Genomic DNA, 25,209 nt, shown 5'->3' on the forward strand with positions numbered 1-25,209 from the left:
GGACCAGGCGACTGATACAGCAAGTCCAACCTTGGGTTAATCGGTGGTGCGGAGAGGTAAACTTCTACCTCACCAAATTTCTGACGGGTCACGGCTTTTTCCGGTCGTACTTGTTCAGGATGGCAAAGCCGTGTCACCCGATTGCATATACTGCCCAGGCATTCCCGATGACGTGGAACACACTTTCTTCCACTGCCAGCGTTGGGAAAGGCCCCGCTTGGAGGCTCAACAGTTCATAGGACTGCTGTCGGTGGACACGGTTATACCGATGATGATGGAGGGTGAGGACAATTGGACCTGTGTGTCACATTACATCCAGAGTGTTCTCCGCGCCAAGAAGCTTGTTCTTGACCGGGATGTGGTGTAGGTAATAAAAAAATAATAATAATGCCAGAAACGGTGCGAGCCCTGTGGGCTTAGGTCACATGTTGGCCTGAATTGAAGTAATGTGACAAACAATTCCAGGTCTGTGTGCAACAGAGCAGAGGGGGTTTTTAGTGAGTAGTCTGATTAGTGAGTAGAATTCAGGAGTCTCAGGAAAATAACGGCTAAAGCTATTTTTTTCAACTTGACTAAAAATGTTAAAATAAAAAATCCAAGACAGTTAGATTTAAAATTTTTTTATATCTCTTTTAACTTTCGATTAGTTAGACAAAAAATGTAGGCCAAGAAAAATTAAAAGTGAACAATTAATATAAACACTTTTTGTAAAAAATATTCAACTTACAGACTCGGGCGGAGTGATGGCTGGCTGTGGTAAGCTTGGTGCAGGCGAGGACTTTGAATCTTTGTTATCAGCACCCGAGGCAATACTGGGAAGCTACAATAATGTACATTTGAAATTCATTAAACATTTTACGCTAGTTTATAAACATAATTACTTTAAATTTTTTTACCTCTGATGTTTTTAGTTGCCTATTTAAAATTTGATGTTGATAATAGTTTTTCATCAACCACCGATGCGAAATACGCCTCAACTGTGGCATCTTTGGAGCAAGTTACCATATTTCTAAAGCAATATTACTTATTTACAAAACTGATTCTAATGTCTTGTGCACTCTTTTATAATTTAATTGAACTGTTGATTAAAAAAATAAATTAGGTTATTATTTTTTATCTTTGTTATTGTTTTGATTTGTAATTAAATACAAAGTTTCCTTAGTACTCTCTAGTTTTAATATTTGGTTGGTTATTTGATACTAAGCACAATTTATCAATTTTTAATGGAGTTTTAGAATAACTCCTGTAAACCGAGTTATTTTATACTAAAAGTGGACATTTAGGAAAGTCGGCGAAACTTTTGTAGCTATTATTTTGAACTTTTGGTCGACCTTTTTTCAACCGACTTCCCCACTACCAACAAAAGGAGGGGGTATTCAAATGGTTTGTGGCAATGTTTTTTTTCGTTTTATTTTATGTGATGTTATACATGATTTTAACCAATATATTGTTGGTTGGAATTAGTTTTAGATTAATTTTACCATCTATAACATTTTTATTTGCACTTAGCAGTATTTCAAAGTTTAGGACAAATCTCGATGATTACAATTTCAAATAAAGATTTTAAAAACAGTAAAACCCAATGTATTTACACAATTGACTATTGATAAAAGTAGTTACTCCATTCCCATGCTGAAGCTGTTACGAGTTTTGAAGTGAAAATATACGCTGTATGTTTGAGCCACAAACAGAGTGCGCTGAGAAGGTTTTATTACTAAATATTTTATTACTAAAAGGAACGTCTTTTAACCAAACTAGATTGGAACTTCGATTATTTAAAAAAGAGATATGAATCATTACTATTTCCTATTTGGAAGCAACTGACAGGTGAACCACGCCCTCGCACCTGCACACAGGCAACGACTTGTAAGCGTGATTCCATGTGCAGGGACGAGGAGCGGCTCACGGAAATTTACCAAAAGACAGGAAAAACCGTGGAGGAAGGTCCAAGAACAACGTGCCATTTGAGAGAAACAAGCTGTAATAACAATTAACAACAATACATGTAACTTGCTCTCGAAAGACTTCAAAAATTGTTAAATTATCCATCTAGCCTACTAACTTACTGTAAATTCTTTAATCGTCAAAATATGTTCAGTTTTGAATTTAATTAAATTTTACTTTCATACTAAAAGAAATTTTGCCAAAAAATTACAACCAGATAACCTGCACACGGAGCTAGGTTAACAAAAACCTCACTATGCACAACAGTCGGTATACACATGTTCACTGTGTGCAGGCGCTCTGGACGTCATAGGACAGCGCGGAGCTATTGGACGTCATGCAACTGGCTATGTGTGCAGGCGCTCTGGACGTCATAGGACAGCGCGGAGCTATTGGACGTCATGCAACTGGCTATGTGTGCAGGCGCTCTGGACGTCATAGGACAGCGCGGAGCTATTGGACGTCATGCAACTGGCTATGTGTGCAGGCGCTCTGGACGTCATAGGACAGCGCGGAGCTATTGGACGTCATGCAACTGGCTGTGTGGTATAACACCTACTTTTTAAAGAGTGTAAAGTGCGCTGTTTCACAGCTACCAATCTTATGACGTCCAGAACTTGTATAAGACAACGTTTATTGCAGTTACTATTCTTTTAAACTTGATAATATTTGAACATCGTGCAACTTTAAACTTTTTTACATTGGTTGTCTGTGAGACAGCTCGTGAATTTTATTTTGAACGTGGGTAAAGCATAAACATGTTCCAAATTTATGGAATGTTGAAAACCCAGTGATGTTATTATATACCTTCTATGAGACCTGCATCTACATTTAAAGCTTAAAACCTTCTCTCTAATAGAGAGGTATAGTTCTAACTAGTGATAAAGTGGGATCAAACCAAAAAGGCAGTTCACTTAAATTTCAAGTAAGCTGACTAAACAATTAATTTAAATAACTATGAAAATTTCAAACTAAAACTGCTTTGAGTTTTAACGGATGGTTTTTAGGCCTCTGGGGACATCCAAACAAAAAAAGTAATTTGGTCTCAGGTCCAGGTATTACCATAAGACCTACGGTAATAACGTATTCAAAAGTAATTTGGTCTCAGGTCCAGGTATTACCATAAGACCTACGGTAATAACGTATTCCCAACTTTTAAAATTCGCTAAATACATTATATTTATTATTTTAAATAACAATTAACTATCGAAAATTATTACATAGTGCATATATAAGTAAAATGTGAGACGATTACCAATGGATTTTTGTTCCAATAACGTCCGGCGTTCGGAAGACCCGGAATAGTCTGGAATATATTTTTAACATTAAATACCTGCACAAATGATAAACCTCCAACTTTCAAACCTTTAGTCACCGGGTACTTACCACTAGTTACTAGCCACTGGTGGCTAGCTTTTAGTCAAGGTTCACTAGCATCGGGCTAAATAGCCAATAGCTACTATTTACTAGCCACTGGTCGCTGGCCAAAAGTCCTTGGTCATTAGCCACTAGTAACAACTAGTCATAGTCGACAGTCACTAGTCATGAACCACTATCGTATTTATTCGTCATACTGCAATTAAACAGCTTTTTTCATACATGTGTTGCAGGCCCAAAGCAGCTCATTTTCTCCCTAGGGAGTAATTAGAGTTTTTAGTTTTTAAAGAGTTAAAATCAGCTGCTGTCAATTCAGTTGTAATTTTTTATTTTAAACAATCACATGCATCAAAATTACATATCGATTGTTTAACGATTGTAGCTTATTGTTGCCTCATTGTAAATATTTTTACATATCGATGGTATAATACTATAATGGATAATACGATAATGTGTAATAATGTGTATTACGATGTAACACAATCGTAATAGACTAAACGGTTAAATCACTAACTAAACCCAGCTTGTTTCCGTTAGCAAATTAAATTGAAAACAAGCTAGAAGTAATTTTGATAGGTTATCAATGAAAACTATTTTTGTTTTCTAACATGGTTTGTTCAAATATTGATGCAATATGAGGAAAAATACAGTTCATCACACAGGCCAAAAGTGTCTTTTCAACCCCCTCTCATTTTCCGACCTCGCCTTTGGCGATCATAAAACTTGAGCTGGGGTAAAAAAGAGTCACTTTACGTCATGGTGGTTAAATACACAATTTTATCAGTTATTGCAAATATTTGCCTTGTTGTATATAGTTCGACATATCGATATAATAATGAACATCATCACTAACGTGTTAGGCGCAATAGTTTAATCACTAACTAATAAGCAGCTAACATTAGCAAAATTTAAATTGATTTGGAAGTTTTTGAGAGAGGTTTTCATTACATGAAAAATATTTTCATGTCGTAACTTTGTTTGGTTAAAAATTTAGCATCTTGACAAAAATTATAGTTCATCACACGGGCACATGTTGTATTTTCAATAATTTTGACTTATTTCCTCTCCTTATCTTTGCATCGATCGTAATACTAGTGTTCGGGCCAAAATTAGTCACATTACTCCCTAGTTATAAAATATATTATTAGAGCTACTCAATAATTTAATAACTCAATAACTCGTTTATTGAACCAAGTAGACACAATTACATGTATAGGTTAGGTCAAAATAATATAATATGCATTGGAATTGAACTTAAAATAATAAAATTAACTTAAACATACTTTTTACAAATCAATCTGTCTAAAGGAAAATTAAGATAAATAAGATTCTAGCCGTCAGTCAGGAAGTCACGGACGCTGCAGTAGCATTTATTTAATAGAAAAGATTTTAACTTTCTTTTGAATTTCAGATGGTCTGACTCTGCCTTTAGATGCGTTGGAAGGTGGTTAAAGATATTTACTGCATTGTAACGGAGATTTTTTAAAAAGTTTGTACAGTGGACAGGGACTTGAAGATTATAAGAAGTTCTTAAATTGTATGCATGGATATGGGAATTGTTGAACTTGTCGATGTTTTGTTTTAGGAATAACAAGGTTTTGTAGATGTAAAGTGATGGAAACGTTAAGATGTTTGCAGTTTGAGAAAAAGGTTTGCAGGTTTGTCGTCTTTTTAAAGAAAATATAGCTCTAATTGCCCGCTTCTGCAATCGGTTTCTGCAATTTATTTAGCTAATTTATTAAGATCGGCAATGTACCAAAATTCTAAGCTAACGAGCTCCAAGAGCTGTGTAGTTAGATGAAAATGTAGTTTATCAACTACGTAATGACCAAATTGAACAATATTATTTTAAATATTCAACTTACAGACATGGGTGGAGGGACATGTGGTAAGATCATTGCAGGCGAGGACTTGTCGACACTCGATGCACTGGGATGCTACAATAATGTACATTTGAAATTCATTAAACATTTACGCTAATAAACATGATTACTTTAAATTGTTTTACCTTTGATGTTTTTAGATGCCTTAGCAATTTGTTCTTGATATAGCTTTTCATTATCCACTAATGCGAATTACGAGTGATTTTACAACAAAAGTGGCCATTTAGGTAATTCAGTGAAACTTTAATATGAAATCATTGCTCAAATTATTGCCACTTTGATGCAATGTTATACATGATTGAAAACCAATATATTTTTGGTTAAACATAATTTTATCTTCATTTTACCATATATACAACATTTGCTTTTAACACTTAGTAGTGTTGCAGAGTTTCAGTATAAATTATCTCAATCAAAATAATTAATTATAATTTTTAATAAAAAAGCAAAAGCAGTAAAACCCAATGTAGTTGAAAACAAAATTGACTATCGATAAAAGAAGTGACTAAATTAGTTTTAAATAAATACATCATAATACAAGGGCTAGCAATTAATTTTCACCATTTTATTGGAATGAAGTTAACAATTTAAATCAATGTAAGTTCTATCACCTGATTTGTATCTATTAAAAAAATAATCTTTTTAGGCTACTACAAACAAACGATAATTTCAACAAACGCGCTTCATGACTTAGGTTCTCATTTCTTCGATATTTACATATTTTTCCAATTAAAGGGAAATCGAAAAAAAAACATTAATGTAGTTATAAACCATTATATACCTGCTTCTACATTTAAAGCTTAAAATCCCTAGGGTGAAATATACCTTATCTCTCATAGAGGGGTACAGTTCTAACTAGTGATAAGGTACCCAATATATGGTTTTAAGGTTCAACTAAAATAGTTTCGGTTTGTACCATTTTGATTACTGATACCTGCATAACAGTTAATCCTCATATGATGGCAAGCACATAAATAGAAACAAACGATATAACTACTTATTTCTGACATCCTCACAGTTAAAACAATGACTGGCCAACTAATTAAATGAATTTATGTTTATTGGAGAAATGACCATGTTTGTAATGCAATATTAAGTTTACTGACTAAACAGTTATTATTAATGAATATGAACATTTCAAACTGCAAGGGCTTTGAGTTTGAACGTATAGTGTTTTGGTCCGTGGGGACATTCCAACAAAAAATCCATTAAGTTCTAGGATTATATAGGACATAGGTCTTATCTTAAGACCTATGTTAATTACTTATTCCAAACTCGTGAAATTTACTAAACATTTTTAGGTTATAATTGCCATTAATAAAATCAACTATTGATTAATATTAAATTATGCATATATTATCAAAAATATGTTATGTTTACCACTTCATTTGTTCCGGGTATCGGCCGTGGTTCAGGAGCCTGAGTAAACAAAAATATATTTTTAAACTTAAATATCAACATAACTGATAAACCTATACATGCAGAAAAACCTACACAAACTTTTAGTTACTAGCTACTTATCTTTAGTCACTTGGTACTAATCCTTAGTCACTAGCCACTGGTAGCTAACATTGAGTCAGTGTCCAATAGCCATTAGGCTCTGACCACTATTTACTAGGCACTGGTCACTAGCCACAAGCCCGTGGTCACTAGTAAATTAACAACTAGCCCCATAAATAAAATGAACTATTGACCATTATAACATCATGCATATATTAGTAAAAACAGTTGTCGTTTACCTGTGTTCCCCGTCCGAGTTTCGCCCATGCGGAAATAGGTATCTGCAATATATTTTTTTTTTAATTAAATTTCAACATAACTGATAAACCTCTAAGTGTCAAATTTATAGTCACTAGTTACCAGCTACTTATCTTAAGTCGCTCGTTACTAATCACTAGTCACTAGCCACATTCAGTCAATGTTCACTACCCACTAGCCCCTAACAATGGTTCATATAACATTCACGATAACATAAACGATTTAGATATACATATTATTATCATTGTCATTGTTATTCATAACCGTTCTGCATTGTTATTGTTATGTTATAGTATTATAGCTATTATTGTTGATTGATTGTATTGATGCAATTGTTGATGAAATGTTGTTTTGTTGTATAGTTTCTAAGTCAGTCTTGGAGTTTATATAATCTTATTTATAATCTTAACTGATTGTTATTATTGTAAATGGCATTGCCGTGGAAAATAAAAATTAATAAATAAATGGTTGGGTGCTGTAGGAGCCATTAGCCACTAGCCACTTGTAGCTATAACATTGAGTGAGTGTTCACTAGCCACTAGACAATAGCCATTAGCAACTTACCACTATTTACTAGCCACTGGTAACTGGCTACATGCCCGTGGTCACTAGTCACTTAACAACTAGCCCCATAAATAAAATGAACTATTGACTATTATAATATCATGCATATATTAGTAAAAGATTTGTTGTTTACCTTGGGTATTCTCGGTCCGGGTGTCGGCCCTGTGGTAGGAGGTATCTGCAATATATTTTTTAAATTAAATTAAAAAAAAAAAATGATATGCCTCTAATTTGTATCAGTCGTTGCTTATTGTAAATAGTTCGACATATCGATAGTTTAAAGATCTTTTAAAATGCAATCGTTGTAGTAAAGACGAAACGATTGAACCAATTACTAAGCAGCTGCTTTAGGATTTATTTTAATTGGTTATCCATAAATGAAAACTAATATAGTTTTGTAGCATAGTTTGGTCAAATAATAATGCAATATGATGCAAAATATAGTTCACCATCCGGGCAAAAAGTCTCAAGTCTTTTTCCAACACTCACTCCTTTTCCGACGTCTAAAAGAGTCACTTTAAGCACTAATGATAAAATATACTATTTAGGTTTTAGGGAGTAAAAGTTAGCTGTTGTTAGCTCAGTTTTAAATTTTGTTGTAAGCAAACGCATACTAGAGTATATAACGATACATGATACGAAAATATGCATAGCTTATTTCTCATTATTTGATGCTTATTGTTGCCCTCTTGTCAATAGTTCGACATATCGATTGTATAATGAACACTAATTGTATTATAATGGGCTAAATAATTTAATCACTTACTAAACAGCTGCTTGTTTGGATCAGCAAAGTTTGATAAGCTGGAAGTAGTTTTGAGAGGTTTTCTTTACATGGCAAGTATTTTTGTTTTGTAGCTTTGTTAGGTTAAACATTTTGCATCTTGACGAAAAGATATATTTTATCACACGGGCAAACGGTGTATTTTTACCTTTCACTTATTTCCCGACCTCAGCTTCACCTCGGTCATAAAACTGGGGTTCAGGTCGATAAGAGTCACTAGTTATGAAATATATAACTAAATAGCTAATTTGTTAAGATCAGAAATGTACAAAAATACGTACAGAGCTTCAAGAATTTAGTAGTTTGACATGAATATGGTTTTTCAAAAACGAGATAACCTAGTAATATGAACACTATTTATTAAAAATATTCAACTCACAGTCACGTGTTCTGGCTGTGGTAAGCTCACTGGAGGCGAAGACTTTGATTTGTTGTCATCATCGCCTGGTGCACTGGAAGGCTGTCAAGAACGTGAATTTGAAATGTATTGAACATTTAACGTGAGTATACACACATGACTAAATTAAATTACTGTGTTACCTTAGATGTTTTTAGTTGCTTTTTTGTTGATTCTCTCTGAAGCAATATTGCGTATTAACATCACTGATGAGAATGTATCAATATTTCATAGGGGTTCACAAACATTGTGGTCCTTTATAGAAAGTCGTTTATACTACACAGCTACAGTGAATATGTAGCTATTGGTTTGAACAGGGTCGATTTCGATGTCATACATGATGTAAAACCTATTTATTGTTGGTTAACGATAATTTTAGCTTAATTTTATACTACTGAGACTAACTGTAAACACTTTATTGAGTATTGTATAGTTTCTTTAAAACTTATCTCAACTGTCGATGATTACAATTTTAAATGAAGAAGTTTAAAAACAGTAAAACCCATGTAAAACCCACCAGTATGTAAAGCTTACAATTGACTATTGATAGAAATCCCTTTTCCATGCTGAAGCTGAATACAGTTCCACTGACAGTGTGTGCTGGAGAGGTTTTATTACTTCTGCCAAATAAGGAATGTTTTAAACAAACTTGCTTGAAAGGTTGCATATAAATAAATAAAGTAAAATAATCACTATTCATATCTACATTTAACTCACAGGCTTGTCGGGAGAACCCTCTTGTTTAGGCGTGTTTGTAGGAGAAGATGCGGTTGAATCAGTTTTTTTATCATCCGTTGTACTTGCAGGCTGTAAAAATATAAATCTGTGACTTTAATTTAGGTTTAATATTGTTGTTTTCACTAAAGTTTTAGAGTTTGAGATTTAGATGGAAATATTCATTTTGGGTACCTTTAAACAAAAAAGTGACCGTTGAACAAAGTTAAAATTGTTTTGCTATTTTTATTCAAGATATAGTCAACTCTAATTTAAAATAGGATATTAAGCCAATATATTGTTAGTTAAAAATACAACACCACTGCAAACTTGCAGTCTAAGAGAAGTTTTACTTCTTTAATTATTTTCCTGGTCCAGAGTTTTCGAGTTTGAATTTTACTTGGTAATATCCGTGTTTGACCCCAAAAACGTGATCAAAGTAGTGAAATTGTTTGACTATTGATATTATTTGAACTTAGGGTAAAGCTTATTTTATCGCGATATTACTCACGATGTTAATCAATAATGATGGCTAAAAAAATGCCTAAATTTACCACTAATTAAATAAATCGTACTAGCTCATATATAAAAACCCCCGCCGCAGCAAACCTGCCGTCTAAGCGAATTTCCATTTGGCCGAATTGATTTTCAATTGATCTATTTAAATAACATTAGGTTTAACGAGTACCTAGGTTTGCTGCTACAAGGAAACTAATAAAGTAGTGTGTTTTTAGTAAAATATTGATAGCTTACTATAAAATAAATAAATTTGCCAAGTTTGATCAAAATATATCCATAAACAAGCAAACTACAACATTTTACAATATTCTCCATAAGAATAACATGGGAATTTTAAATTTACCATTTTTTTTAGTTTTCTCCGTAACCAATAACCGTACAATAACACTTTGATATACTGAATTGTTTGTTTTTTTAAGCTCTTTAAGAAGGTTTAGAGAAAAATTGGGAAATTTTGTGTTTTGAGGGTAAAAAGTGAGAAAACCCAATTTTTACCCCATAAAACCCCCCATAAAACCCTGTTCCCATGGTCCGATCATGCTGGATCGCGAACTCATTCAAGTTTATCCCGCCTTACACCTTCAAACCAAATTTCATCAAAATCGGATAAAAATTACTCAAGTTATCGTGTTCACGGACACATATATATATATATAAATCTATATATATATATATATAAATTTGAACGAATGGTGTTTTTGGCCTCTGGGGACATTAAAATGAAAAAGTAAATCGGTCCCGGGCCTAAGTCTTACCATGAGACCTACGGTAATAGCTACTTCCCTATAGGGAAATTCGCTAAAACATAGTTTATATCACAACTGGATACGTTGTTATTTACCAACTTATCCAGGTTGTAATTTTAATGTTTGCCATTAGATAAAATTGACTACATATTGAAGAAACTATATATTGGAAAAGTATTTTACGTTTACCTGTGGTTTATTCCAATTCCATTGGGGAAACCCCAATTGAGGAGAACCAGTTTTACCCTGCAACATGTTTTCACACAATAACCTTCTAACTGTCAATTGGTATAGCCACTACGCTAGTCATTATTAACTTGTTGCTAGTCACTAAACACTAATCACTAGTAAGACAGAGATCATCGCCCTCACGAAGAAACGGATTGAAACCATAGTTCCACTACGAGTAAGGAACGTAGTTGTCCAAACCACGCGAACTGCCAAGTACCTCAGTTTCATAGTGGACAACAAGTTGAGCTGGAGATACTAGATTTTCCGTACAGCGGACAAGGCTGCTATGAGTGTAACTGCTTTTAGTAAGCTTATGGCCAATGTCGGTGGTCCCCGGTCCAGCCGTAGAAGACTCTTGATGTCTGCCGTCCAGTCTGTGCTTATCTATGGCTCTGAGGTGTGGGCAGACGCGTTCAACAAGAAACAATGTGTCCAAACCGGCCGTTTTGGTGATTTTCATTTCATTTCATTTCAATATCTCTATTCAATAATTGTACATTGTACATTGAATAGTGTCCAATTCCTAACCTAGTAAATGCAGTTATAAGCTAAAATTTATATAATACTAAGTAATAATACTACTTTTATATAATAATATAAAACTACCAATAAAATCAGGTTAATTGGGGAAACACCTCTTTAATGGAGTAAAGAGCAATTTCTATGAGATAATTTTTTAATTTGTTTTTAAATTTGATGTTGCCAATGGGTTTTAAATGATTCGGAAGAAACCGTAAAAACCTTCTTCCGGCACAGGTGGGCTTTTTATTTGAAAATAAAAGATGGTTGTGACTATTTTCTCTTAGGGCTTTTCCTCTTGTATTGTGGCATAATTGTGCGTTATCTGATATACTTTCTTTCTCAATGAGAGCAGTTTCAAAAATGTATTGGGCAAACAAAGTTAGTATTTTAACATTTTTGAAATGAATTTTAACACATTCATAATTTTTTAGTCCCATCATTGTTCTTAATGTCCTTTGCTGTAATTTTAAGATTCGAGTAAAATTTTTCTTAGTTGTAACTCCATATAAAGATATACCGTATGAAATGTGGCTATGGACAAGAGAATGATATATTGTTTTTTAAGTATTGATATTACATAGATAAGACATCTTTTTCAAAGCAAATATCCCTGAATTTATCTTTGAGCAAACATGATCGACGTGGTCCTGCCAGGATAGATGTTTATCAACTCTAAACCTAAAAAATCTATTTTTCAACTTGTTTGATTTCATCAGAATCCAAAATAATCAACGGTTCTATTTTGTTTTTACATTGCTTAGTTGAAAATGATATAAAATTAGTTTTACTTTTGTTTATTTTGAGATTGTTGTAGGTCTATAGTAAGTAATTTTTAATATTTGCAAGTTCTTTAAAGGTATCTATTTCGATGTGTTCTACTGTTTTTCCTGTAATTTTTTAGTTAATGTCATCAGCATATAAACACATATTTCCACAAGGTACACAAGGTTTGTTTCGCTAATTGCCACATTAAAATAACGAAAGAAATGTGTCTTTTACTTTCTTCTCCTATACACAGTAAATAGAGAACTTGTTTTTATTATAGTTTTAGTTTGAGAGTTGGGTGGAAATATTCATTTTCGGTACCTTTAAACAAAAAAGTGATCTTTATTTAAGTTAAAATTGTTTAGCTATTACTTTTCAATACAGGGTCAACTCTAACTCAAAATAGGATATTAAACTGAATTGAATATACGGGTTGGATTTTTTAATAGTTTTTTTTTATGTTTTCTTCTTTTATACGTGGTATACGGTAAGGTTATTGTCCTGATCCAAGGTTTTCGAGTTTGAGTTTTGGTTAGTAATATCCGTGTTTGACCACAAAAACGGTATCATTACCGGTAATCAAAGTAGTAAAACTGTTAGGCAATTAACTTGAACTTAAGGTCAAGTTTATTTTATTACGATATTACTCATAATGTTAATCAATATAATGTTGGCTTAAAATAATTTATGCCTAAATTTACCACTATTCCATTGTACTAGCCTATAAATAAAAACTTAGCTTATATCACAACTGGAAACGGCGGTTTTACCAACGTATCCAGGTTGTAATTTGAAGTTAGCCGATGGATAAAATTAACTATTGACTCTTAGTTAATTAAAGATATTTTAGGAAGGGTATTTTACATTTACCTGTGAATTCCAACCCGATGGTGTTTGGGAAGTAAGCCATTGAGATGCACTAGTCAAATCCTGCAACATGTTTTACACTGAAATATCTAGTAACCCTTTAACTAGTTAATCAGGATAGTGACTATCTCCTAGATGCTTGTCCGCTAGTCATTATTAACATTTCGCTAGTGACTGGACACTAATCCCAAGCCAATAGTGAAATCCCCTATTCACTAGTCACTAGGTCACTAAGACTCACTACGAACTAGTTACAATCCACAAGCCACTAGCCAAGAGTTTTTATTGACATTGTTTAGTCACTATTTACTTGTCACAAGTCACTTATTACTAGTTACTAGCCACTAGTCACTATCCACTGTCTACTTGCCACTAGTTACTAGCAACTGTCCACTAGCCACTAGGCAGTATCCATTAATTACTAACTACTAACCAGTACTTACTACCTAGTATCCACTATCCACTAGTGTATAGTCAATATTCAATGCCACTATCCACTAGGCACTATAACATAGTCACTAGCCACGGTCGACTTGCCACTAGCGAGTATATTTTTCACGCTCTAATCAAGAACAGCGTATGCACAGCTCAGATTTTTTCGAAAGTCTTCGTTTTCCATTTGATCAAAACACATGACACGCTCCCCTAGCCCCATTGTTTATCCTTTGTTCGCCCTTTCCCCATTTAAGCTTACAGTAGCACTAGTGTGTGCAGAGTACATTCTTTAATTATATAAAATATCTGACTGATGAATTTTATACTAACTGTAAGACTATGATATAGAAACTTGAAAGATAATCAATAAAGAATGTGATGCTCTATTCAGTAAACCAAGAAGCGTTGTGTGATTATTTGCATCGTGATGAAAAGTATGTTTTTACCCCTAGCCACAAAAGTTCCATTTTGGGGCTTGGTCGTAGATTTACACTCATTGCTTTACCTCACTCGTTAACCATTATCATGCCCCTAAATGTTTCACTTGAGCCAGCAGTGAACTTTACTAATATTTTTACTAGATGACAATGTTACTTGTCGTGTTTACTTATGTAGTACGAATATTCATTCTTTTAGTATTACGAGGTCTTTTGCAAAATACTTGGTACTGAGTAGTTTTTCTGAAACTTACTTCATAGCAGGGTAGATTTATGGCCGTAAATATACAGGGTGCGGCGAAAATCCCGATTTATTTTCTGCAGCGCACTTTTCAGCGACAGGTCGTCTGAGAGTATTGGAGTTAGGCTCGTTGGAAAGCCCACGCGATCTCTAATTAACATGTGTAATTTTTATCGTAGACGTTTTCATTGTCTATGCATGTGGCATTTTTGGTCAAGCTGGAACTGAAGCTGTGTTAGACTAAGCGGTCCAGATATATACGATTTCTCTAGATAATCCTGGTATTAAGACCGCCCCTCTCACACACAAGTGTTGGCTAAGTATGCTGACGGAAATGTGCCTATGAATAGTGACTAGTAAAGTTATGCTAAATACATTAAGTTTCAATTCATACTAATAGCACAATTAATTTAGTTAGGATTTAGTACTTGTTTGTATCTGACATCTCAATTGCGTTTCTAGTTATTTTACCCAAGTGAAATGTTAAAGGAGTTTACGATAATGGATACGCAAGATGTTGCAGCTAAGGTCCTGGAACAAAAACTCCCTGACATATCATGAACATAATGTTGTATTTAAGGTTTAAAATTAATCAATTGTAAACTAAGATGGTGGTTTTAGCGAGTCATAAATTCATAGTCAACTCGGAGTTTGATGATAAAAACTATAACCAAAACGACTGAATGGTGTAATTTGGAAAGCTTTACGAGTGATACTGTTAACAATTATCGTCTATTACCATAGGTTATTTTGTAGGCTGATATTTACCAAGCGCCAAGGATGTGGTGTAAATTGTTGAGGAGGCGAAGAAACTGCAGCACTCCCCTGTAACATTTGTTGAAAAATTATTTATATTTAAATACATATATGCTGCCTGTGATCTAAGGACTCCTTACTTTATTTTGAAATCTTGTATTCTTTGTTTCCCTGTAATACCTATTTATTTTTATATAAAAAATGTTAATAAATAACATAAAATTTAATGTATGTTAAATTACGACATTTGGTAAAATGTTAATGTTATGTTAATTTAAAAAATATAACATCATAACAAACAGCTAATATTTAAATAGTTCAAAATTAATGAAACAATCAATTAACTTAAGGAGACTCGATGGGGCGAAAGAAGACGTGAGCGACTATGAGCTATACACCACCAGCTCATTCTACCGCGTCGCTGGAAGGGTCGCGAACCAAGCAAATGCGCCGATCCTCAAGATCGCGTCGCGTCGCAGGAAGGGGGAAGAAGAGTCGGAACGCACATCAAGATATCCGTTCGATTCCCACCTTCGCGATTGATGTTTCCGTGTATCTCCTTAAGTTGTCTTTTTTCTTTTTTATTGTCAACCGGTGGTAGGTTGACATTTTAACCAGGGGGGTGTAAGAAAGGGGATTAACCCCGTACCCACGGTGCTCATCTATGCAGACACTCTGTTCACATTACACTTAGTCGACCAGTTGGTGTGAACAGAGTTGAACAGTAGCATGAGCATCGATTTACAAATTCCTTTCCCAGCTGATGTGAGCTAGGCGATGACCGGTAGGGCTGACTTCCAAGAAACACCGTTAACCTATAAGCCACACACCCTATCGGTAATCAGCCAATGAGAAGGGCTAATGAAGAAGATGGAGGGGTGACGAGTCTCGGAGCTGAAGGACCTGAAGGAAAGAATCGAGGAGATCACCACGGGCCACCGGAGAAAGAAGATCGGGAGTTTGGGAGTGCGTGTATCGGTGTGTGTGCTTCTGGGACAATAGACAGTATGTAGAAAGAATAAAATATCTAACTAAAACTTTGTCAATCATAAAAGTCATATAATTTGTCAGTAACTAATTCTTTTATATTTTCAATTGATTTTCTTTTCTTGTAAATTTAACGTTGTAAATTAATTTATCTTATTATTGTTGATTTTTGCCTTTTCTAAGTTTTCTTTTGCTGTTGTAACACTTTGTTACTTTTGTAGTTTTTTTCTAAATTTAAGTTTTTGTTCATTACACGTTGAGTAACACCCTTAAGCAGTCTTATGTCTCATTAACCTAACACCTCTTGACTAAGCTAAGCGAGTGAATCATTTTAGGAAACTTAAACTTAAAGTGAGGCATGGGACTCGCAACTTTTATTAATCTTTTGTTACTTTTAGCAACAAAAAAATATGTATCAAAATATTTTTGCAGCTCACGATGCTATATTCTGAGCAGATTTTAGATTTTTGAACTTGCCTAGTTACAACCAAAGTCAAAAAAAATATTACACAGTATAATTCATACTAATAGTGGATCTTTTTCCTTTTGGATGAGTATATTTTCCCTAGAAAAGATGATATTTCCATTCCAAAACTTTCTGTATTGAAAGTTAAATTTAACTCTTTTATTGCTTAATTTTCTGAATAGCATCTAGAAGCATGAATACATTTAAGATAATGATATTACATTTCCTGAGAAACTAAAAACAGAATAACTAAGCAATTCTTACAATATTAAAACTCATCCGTTTTTTAGATGTGTTTTAAAGATTACATCATAGTATTTATTGTAAATTTTTGCGAATATTATTTTTTCCGTTACAGAAAATACGTTTTTGGATATATTTTAGATGTTTACATGCTAAAGTATGCCATAAACGTAACAACATATTTCGTTAACAGACTTAGCAGTTTTTCACCAATTTAATAACGAACTAACTCATCCTGAATCTGTGACAGCGTTTCTCATCACCCCAAAATACTCGTTGGATGAGAGTAATCCTAAATCTAATTTCCATTCCGAACAATAGATTAATTTATTTTTCATTTAAAAAAACCGATATAGCTACGCTGGGTCGGTACGGACGGTACGGTCGGTACGGACGGTACGGACGGTACGGACGGTAGGTCGGTACGGACGGTACGGACGGTACGGGCGGTACGGTCGGTACGGACGGTACGGTTGGTACGGTCGGTACGGACGGTACGGGCGGTACGGTCGGTACGGACGGTACGGACGGTACGGACGGTACGGTCGGTACGGACGGTACGGTCGGGACGGTCGGTACGGGCGGTACGGACGGTACGGACGGTACGGTCGGTACGGACGGTACGGGCGGTACGGTCGGTACGGACGGTACGGACGGTACGGTCGGTACGGACGGTACGGGCGGTACGGTCGGTACGGGCGGTACGGACGGTACGGACGGTACGGTCGGTACGGACGGTACGGACGGTACGGACGGTACGGACGGTAGGTCGGTACGGACGGTACGGGCGGTACGGTCGGTACGGACGGTACGGTCGGTACGGTCGGTACGGTCGGTATGGACGGTACGGTCGGGACGGTCGGTACGGCCGTCTTGGAATGTTTTAGAGGGATGCGCACACTGGATCGGGCGTTCCGCCGGTCCTGTCCTCCATTCGCCTCTCACTAAAAAAGAAATCAGTTTGTAAGATAATCTTTTAAAAGATAGAATATGTTTGGAGGAAAATTATTGCAGTATGCATTTTCAATCGTATAAGAGGAGAATGCTAAGTTAAGAAAAATGAGGTTTTGGATTAACAACATAGGAAATGGCTGATTTGTGATGAATTCCACACGTTGTTCCCAGCATCGATATATAACTACGGGTAGCTATATATCGATGGTTCCCAGACCTTATAGAAGATTACGTTTATGTTTTTTAATACTTCACTTTAGGATGACTCACAAGTTCGAAACTCTGTTGCTGATGCTGTAAGCAGAATTATCTAAAGAGGAGATGAATGTTCGTCATCCAGTGCAACCTGGACAACTGAACACGAGCACAAAAGAGAAAAGAGAGCAGACTGCGTAGAACGCTGAAAATGCCGTACCGACCGTCCGGCTCTTATTATATTACCATATATATAGCTATACGGTTATCAACATAGTAGTTTAAGGGAACTAGGGTTATAACCTAGTTTAAAACGTCCGACGCACGTTTTTTTTAAAACGCGTGTTCAATACGTGTGTGCATTTTAGAAATGAATCATATACAAGAAAAACTAAATATTGACTTATTATCAAATTGGAAAATCATTCAACTCATCTTGCACTTAATTTATTGGACAATCACAACACCATTTACAGACTGAAGCGACATACGATATTGGACCTCCCATTCAGATTCGGCTAAATGTTATCAACATTCTCTTTGTTAGCTAGTGTTGGCAGTGGTCAATACTAAATCATGTTCTTCAAGTTAACTTTTAATGTTGTATTCTTATTTCATTTGCTTATTGTTCAACATTTGAACAGATTGTAAATTAAATAAAGTAAAAAAAGACATGGAAGCCTTAAAGTTCAATGGAGCCGCATTTTGAACTGTGCGGGACAAAAGTTATTCAATGACATTTACAGAGGATTTCTTTTGGCACATCAATCATCAATAAAAGAGTATTGCTTTACACATGAACTTCTTTACAGTACTAGAATAGCAGATATTGAAAAATCCATGTTTACCACTACTGAATTGTGATTTGCGTTAACGTCAGTGTTTCCATTACTGGGTTCGCCATGAGCGGTGACTTTTCCCGCCAAGCAGATGATAATTGTCATTGCCAAGTATATCTTCATGATTGTTTACCTGAAAAATATGAGCGTTTAGTTTAAACAAGTGTATTATGTCGTAATCGTTTGAGACGGTAGCAATATCTTTCGTATATAGTATTCCAATCAGATAGTTTTTGTAAAAAGATTAAAAAAGGCACCGATGTGTGGCTTAAGTTTCGGAAATAGTAAATACCATTCTAATGTCAATTTAGGTAAATATAACTGAAACTTTCAGGGATCGATACACGTATTGGTTTGGTTTTCTCTGGACAAAGATACAAGATATATATACTAAGTAACCTAGACAAAAAGTGTTAATCTGAATATATTGTTGAAACTAAGACGCGAAGATGTGATTTTGGTTCACCGGACGTGAATTATCGCATTTGTAACTTAGGTTTCGGAATAAGTTCAAAGATTCTCTTATGAAATAATCACCGTTTAAGAATTTCTTGAAATATGGAGTTGCACTTTACTACCATATCACAGTACGAAAGTATCGTCTGCATAACGATGGTAAAACACAATATCGTAGCTGTAATTATATTTTAGAAAAAAAAAACATTCAAAATAATTTAAGTATATTTTAAAAAGCAATCTAAAGGTTTTTTGGGTATGTAGATGGTCAGAAAATGGGTTTGAATGAAAAATTCATTATGAAATGTAAAATAAGTTTTCCTACAGTCACCCGACAAAGTTGGCTTCCTTGTACTGTTTATAGGGGTTCATATTTATACTTTTCCGTACGGTTTATACTTTGTCGTACGGTTTATACTTTGCCGCACATCAGGATTCCAACGAAACAACACAAAACAGCGTGGTTCTATTATGCACGTAATCCGTGCACGCTTGGAAATAGGTTGGCAACACTTAAAGATAATAATAATATGAGCAGCTGATTGACTATTATAACTACGATTTAACCTTCGTGTTTATAGTTTCGGTATTTCTGAACTTTCTGGACTTTTCTTTTAAACGTTTTTAAAACATTCCTACGATCTTAATAAACAAGAAAATACCTTTAAAGCATTTTTTAGGCGCGGAAACCTCTTCAAATTACAAAAACATACGGAACTATATTCTCAAAACGCGGAGCACATTTCTTGCCGAGGAAAAATAGCGGAGTGATAAGGACCGCGGGTACTACTTTCTCTAGGGCACCATTTGTGTTGCCAGCTGAACCTAAAAACGTGTTGTATAGTGTTTGAAAGACTAATTATTTATATGCTTTATATGCTTTATTTATACTCGCCTGCGGCTCGTGCGTAAAAATTGCTCTCGTGTGCAGCAAAGTGCCACTTTCACCACTAGTTACACAAATAACTATTGTTTTACGATTTTATTGACACATTACTTGACTGACGATACCCTCTTGGAGTATTTACATGTGGTCTGTGTATTTTCTTGACATTTGTAAAGTAATTTCAACATTGGACATTGGTGGTTAATTTTTATATCTGAGTTTTTTTACGCCATTTATCATATAAAACACTTTGACGGAAGTAAAAAAAAAAAAAAAAAACATTGCATCAATAACACAACACACAACAAACATTATTCAGGGATTCCTACGATTGCCAGATTCATATTAATTAACTGAAAAATGCAAATATCTTAAAATATAGTATATTGGACCCAAACATAGGATAAATATTTGACTATACACCATATACAAATGAACACTTCATACTTTTAGAAATGTATTGAATTCAAATGACGCTATTTCGACTTAAGCTAGTCATAGAAATTCTGTAATTATCACATATTTATTCAAAATTACAAATTTTTCGATTTAAAAAATGTAAATAAAACTGATAAGATTAGCCCCCCACCCCCATCGACTGTAAAGTCTCGAATAAGTTATAATCGATGAAAGCATATTTTTCACGGATGGTGAGATCAACCGGTGATTGCAAAGACTTCCCAAAATATTACTACTACGTAGTTACAAAACCATAAAAATCAGTTTTTACTTTTATTTGTGTTTAGAGTAAAAAGAATAGTTTTATTTTGTTTGATAAGACATAATAAAGATAAACGTGATTATACGAGGTTTAAAAAAAAAACCATCATTTATTCAATAGATATACACAATATTTTCATATTGACAATATATTGCAAATACTAGGAGATCTACCTTAGTTCCCAAACAATACTTTATTTGAATATTGTTTATGCAATCTGTAAACAAAATTACTTGGCATTTATCAACGAAATTGATACCACTAAATAAGAGAATAAATTAATTTCCATTACAGTAACCATTCTACCTCAATTAATACGTATACATACGTGTCTTGCAACCTTATGAACAAACTTTTTCAGGGCATTCAGTATTTTAAAAGAAACAAAAAATATATAATTACATGTGTCCTATCTCATTCGTTTTCAGTCTATCTGTATCTATGTGATTATTACGAAAACATTCATGCTACAGTGTTAAAATTCTGTAAAAATGTTTATTTTATTGACCAATATGCTTGTGCAAAATATGAATAACTCTTGAACCTTTTTTGAAGAAGAATCATGAATTTTTTAGTTATTCTTTGCTAAAACTAAGCTTATAAGATTTCGTTGTAATCTACATAAGATTTACTGGATTTTACATCACCTGTAAATAGTTTGTAAAATTGACAGTTTTCATGGAATTTGGCATCACATTTTTTTAACAAGCCGCCATTTTTAACGGCTCAAAATTTTTTATTCATATTTGCACAAACATAAAAACGTATACATACGTGTCTTGTACGTATACATACGTGTCTTGCAACCTTATGAACAAACTTTTTCAGGGCATTCAGTATTTTAAAAGAAACAAAAAATATATAATTACATGTGTCCTATCTCATTCGTTTTCAGTCTATCTGTATCTATGTGATTATTACGAAAACATTCATGCTACAGTGTTAAAATTCTGTAAAAATGTTTATTTTATTGACCAATATGTTTTTGCAAAATATGAATAACTCTTGAATCTTTCTTGAAGAAGAAACATTTATTTTTCAGTTATTCTTTGCTCAAACTAAGCTTATAAGATTTCGTTGTAATCTACATAATATATACTGGATTTTACATCACCTGTAAATAGTTTGTAAAATTGAAAGTTTTCATAGAATTTGGCATCACATTTTTTTTACAAGCCGCCATTTTTAACGGTTCAAAGTTTTTTATTCATATTTTGCACAAACATAGTGGCTAATAAAATAAACATTTGTACAGAATTTCAATGCTGTAGCTCTATCAGTTAAGAAGTTATGAGTGCTTTCGTGAAAATCACATACATACAGATAGAGTGAAAACGCATAAGATAGGACACTAACTTGTTATGAGACATTTTCTGTTTCTTTCGACATGCTGAATAACGTGATGAAGTTTTTTTCATATGGTAGCAAGACACCCTGTATAATACTAAACATCTTCAAAAAAATTAAACTTTCGGTACCGAGAGGTTCGGTGGTGAGTGTTAAATCCAGTATCTAGTACAACCTGAACGAATAGTGAATATAAGTTCCAGATAGTCCTTTTCAATAAAATATCAGAAGTAAAGCGGAAGGCAGGTAGAGAAGTAAAAGACCAAAGATCGTTGTTTAGCAAAGATACGGTACGTTCTGTGCAATGTTGCCAACCGTCGCGGAACGTTATTGTTGACCGATTCCTAGTAAGAATAAGAGATATTTGTTTTGTACTAAAAGATTTGTGTTATATTAAACCTACCTGTACGTGAAGGCCCCAGCAAACCAATGTAGTGTGTTACTGTGTTAAAAGCGCATTACAAGTATGCTGTTTAGCTGACGTACATTGATAAAAAAACACCTGTCGTGCGTCATAAACCTAATTTACCTGTCACTTTGACAAATTTGAAACACCAACATACATGCAACATAGAAGTCTGGTGAGCTAGACAGTAGAGCCTAATATTAAATTTTTATTAAAATATTCTCGAAAAAGTTTAACAGTAAAATTCTTTCAAAGATACAATGCCCCTGCCAAGACAACCCTACGGATTAAGGGGATTTCAATTTGTCTGATGGGAATTTAACAAAATATTTCCATAAACAATTCTTATTTTTTATCCAATTTAAATATAATTTGATTCAACAAAAACTTGCATTTGCTGCTACACTAAATTGAAGTGTTTTTGGATCAATTGTCAATCGTATAGGATGGAATGGATAAATTTACTAATTTTGATCAAAATATAGGGCCTAGTGATTACATAAATGAAAAAGTAAACTGAAAGAGTTATAGCTTCGTATATGATAAATTAAATGTACAGTTTTATTTTGTTAATTTTCTTCGTTACCTGTACAACGATGATTCAACATGAATAAATTATATCTTTTAAGCTCTACACGATGTATGTAATCGGAATTGGGCATTTATATGTTATAAGGGTAAAAATAATAATAAAACTTATTTCAAAACCTCACAACACTTTCTGTTATGTAGCAAATTTCACACCAAACTACATGTTAAGGGATGTCTGACGAGGTATGTTTACCCAATTGTCAAATAATACAAGTATTAAGCAATCCGTTTTGTAACAAACAGTGTACGAGATTTTTAATTACGTACTTATATAATAGATTTGATAAATACTGAAATATACATGAACAAAATCTACAAACAAATATTCTGAATATTAGTCTAATTGGTTGAACCTGGTTGAACCGTATAGGCTGAAAACGGTCATATAGAAATACTTTATGCGTTTAATTATGAGTAATATTTTATCATGTTTTGTATGTATTTATATGAAAAAACCATTATCATATTTAACATTGTATGCACACTCATACACTAATTTTTAAAACCATGCAACTATTTTAAACACTAAAATGGAAACATGTGGGTAATATTTATAAAACCCCTTTCCACTTCAATAAGCGACGGGTCCGGGAACACCAATTCACTTAAAACAACCCTTCACAGTAAAGCGGGGCTCCTTTTATGTTTCAAAGTACCACCCTACATGATAAAATGAGAATAAGAACTTATATTAAACCTTTTTTTAAAAGCTTAGCGTTTCTTTTTAAACCCTTAAATATACCCAGTTTTTCTACCACAGTTAAATTTAATTTGTTCACAAAGTTATCTAGTTTATTCCAAATATACATCTGGGGATATGTTCATATTTTAATATCAATATTAATAGAGCCGTTATAAGAGACAATTTGGAACCATTAATACATTCCAAGATTTAAAATGACTATTTACTTTCACCGATTAAAAGATCAAGATTAATTAAAAAAAGGAAATATTATTTTAAAATTATCTATTTTCTTAACGATAACAACCAAAAGGTCGTTTTTGCACGCAACCCAAATTAACAGTGCTGCGAGATACATGTTAATGAAAAAAACGTTATATTTTATAATCCCTGTGTTCTTTACTTCATTGCCGATCAGCTGATATGCGTTGTTGCATAGATATCTTTGAGGTTTAGTGTTATTGGAAATTTATTGTAAATAAGACACAACATGGCGTTCCTCTAATCTCGGAGGGATTGAATAAGACGTTGAAAGTAAATCTGATCTAAAGCTCAATAGTGTAGAATATGGCTGCTAAGCTAAATACAACACATGGCGCAGTTTTCAACACATTATGCTACCTTCTTATATACAGGGTGTAGAAAAATGTAATGGACCAATGTTTTTCAAATTTATATCATAGACCTAAATTTAAATGTTTGGAACTATTTGCAATGGAGTTTTTACTATTGATCCTCCATCATTATCTATTATTCTTATTCAAAATTTCATGTAGAACACGAAAATGACATAATCTACTAATTACCCATTTACATGTAATTGAGGAATTGCTGTATTATGTTTAAATACACACTAAAACACAAAAATTGTAAAATCGATGACCAGCTACCCTGTATACCTTTTTTCTTAGCCTAATAAAGTGATACAACATTATGTTGGTGTTACATGAGCAGGAATATCAAAAAAGCTCTTTTAGAAAGTGTTTCACTTTTTGTAAAGGTCTTACCGCCCTCTGAGGACCATAAGAGGATTGAGTAAATTGCGTTTTTACAAGGAATCCGCTTTTAACACTGATAGGATAGTATTACCGCAAATTGCAGGAATATTGAAAACATCTATTGCAAATACACTGCTATTTATAATTTTCGTCTCTAACGTTCATGTTGATGCTGTAATATTATAATTACAATAACTTAGTTCAAGATTGTGTGATAAATAAGTACTTTGACTGTTTATTTCTGCATAATTAGCATTTCAAACACTAAACTCCACGTTATTGGTTAGGGTTGAATCCAAGCGTTGAACTAAAATGGAATAGGGAGCACGAAAAAGGTTTAGTCATGGTATCGATATCTCGACTTTTAGTTGTAAAATGATGCAAACCAGACATAGCTTAGCCTTACTCCATCCCATGTTTTATGTTAACTAAACGATTAAGGTTTTACAAAGCTTTATTTTCAAAGAGTAGAGCCATGGCTACTGTAAATAAAATACT

General features: G+C 33.8%; 1 protein-coding gene across 1 annotated transcript in view; it reads right to left on the reverse strand.

Annotated features, from left to right (window-relative positions):
- Window positions 1-22,514, reverse strand: part of LOC129002904 (proteoglycan 4-like) — a 38,083-nt gene extending 15,569 nt beyond the window's left edge. Inside the window, exons 1-13 of the mRNA XM_054431021.1 lie at window positions 22,438-22,514; window positions 18,634-18,757; window positions 14,953-15,009; window positions 13,075-13,134; window positions 10,876-10,932; window positions 9,425-9,514; window positions 8,690-8,770; window positions 7,660-7,704; window positions 6,944-6,985; window positions 6,585-6,623; window positions 5,187-5,258; window positions 3,200-3,250; window positions 728-820 (exon numbers count right to left, since the gene is read on the reverse strand). Coding sequence (XP_054286996.1) covers window positions 728-820; window positions 3,200-3,250; window positions 5,187-5,258; window positions 6,585-6,623; window positions 6,944-6,985; window positions 7,660-7,704; window positions 8,690-8,770; window positions 9,425-9,514; window positions 10,876-10,932; window positions 13,075-13,134; window positions 14,953-15,009; window positions 18,634-18,747 — 801 coding nt within the window. The 5' untranslated portion in view covers window positions 18,748-18,757; window positions 22,438-22,514. The remainder of the gene's footprint in view (window positions 1-727; window positions 821-3,199; window positions 3,251-5,186; window positions 5,259-6,584; window positions 6,624-6,943; window positions 6,986-7,659; window positions 7,705-8,689; window positions 8,771-9,424; window positions 9,515-10,875; window positions 10,933-13,074; window positions 13,135-14,952; window positions 15,010-18,633; window positions 18,758-22,437) is intronic.
- Between the last annotated feature and the right edge of the window lie 2,695 nt (window positions 22,515-25,209).

Source organism: Macrosteles quadrilineatus, unplaced genomic scaffold (genome assembly GCF_028750875.1).
Source record: "Macrosteles quadrilineatus isolate MER2022 unplaced genomic scaffold, UCM_ALF_1.0 Scaffold_9__3_contigs__length_116548681, whole genome shotgun sequence".
Taxonomy (NCBI): Eukaryota; Metazoa; Arthropoda; class Insecta; order Hemiptera; family Cicadellidae; genus Macrosteles; species Macrosteles quadrilineatus.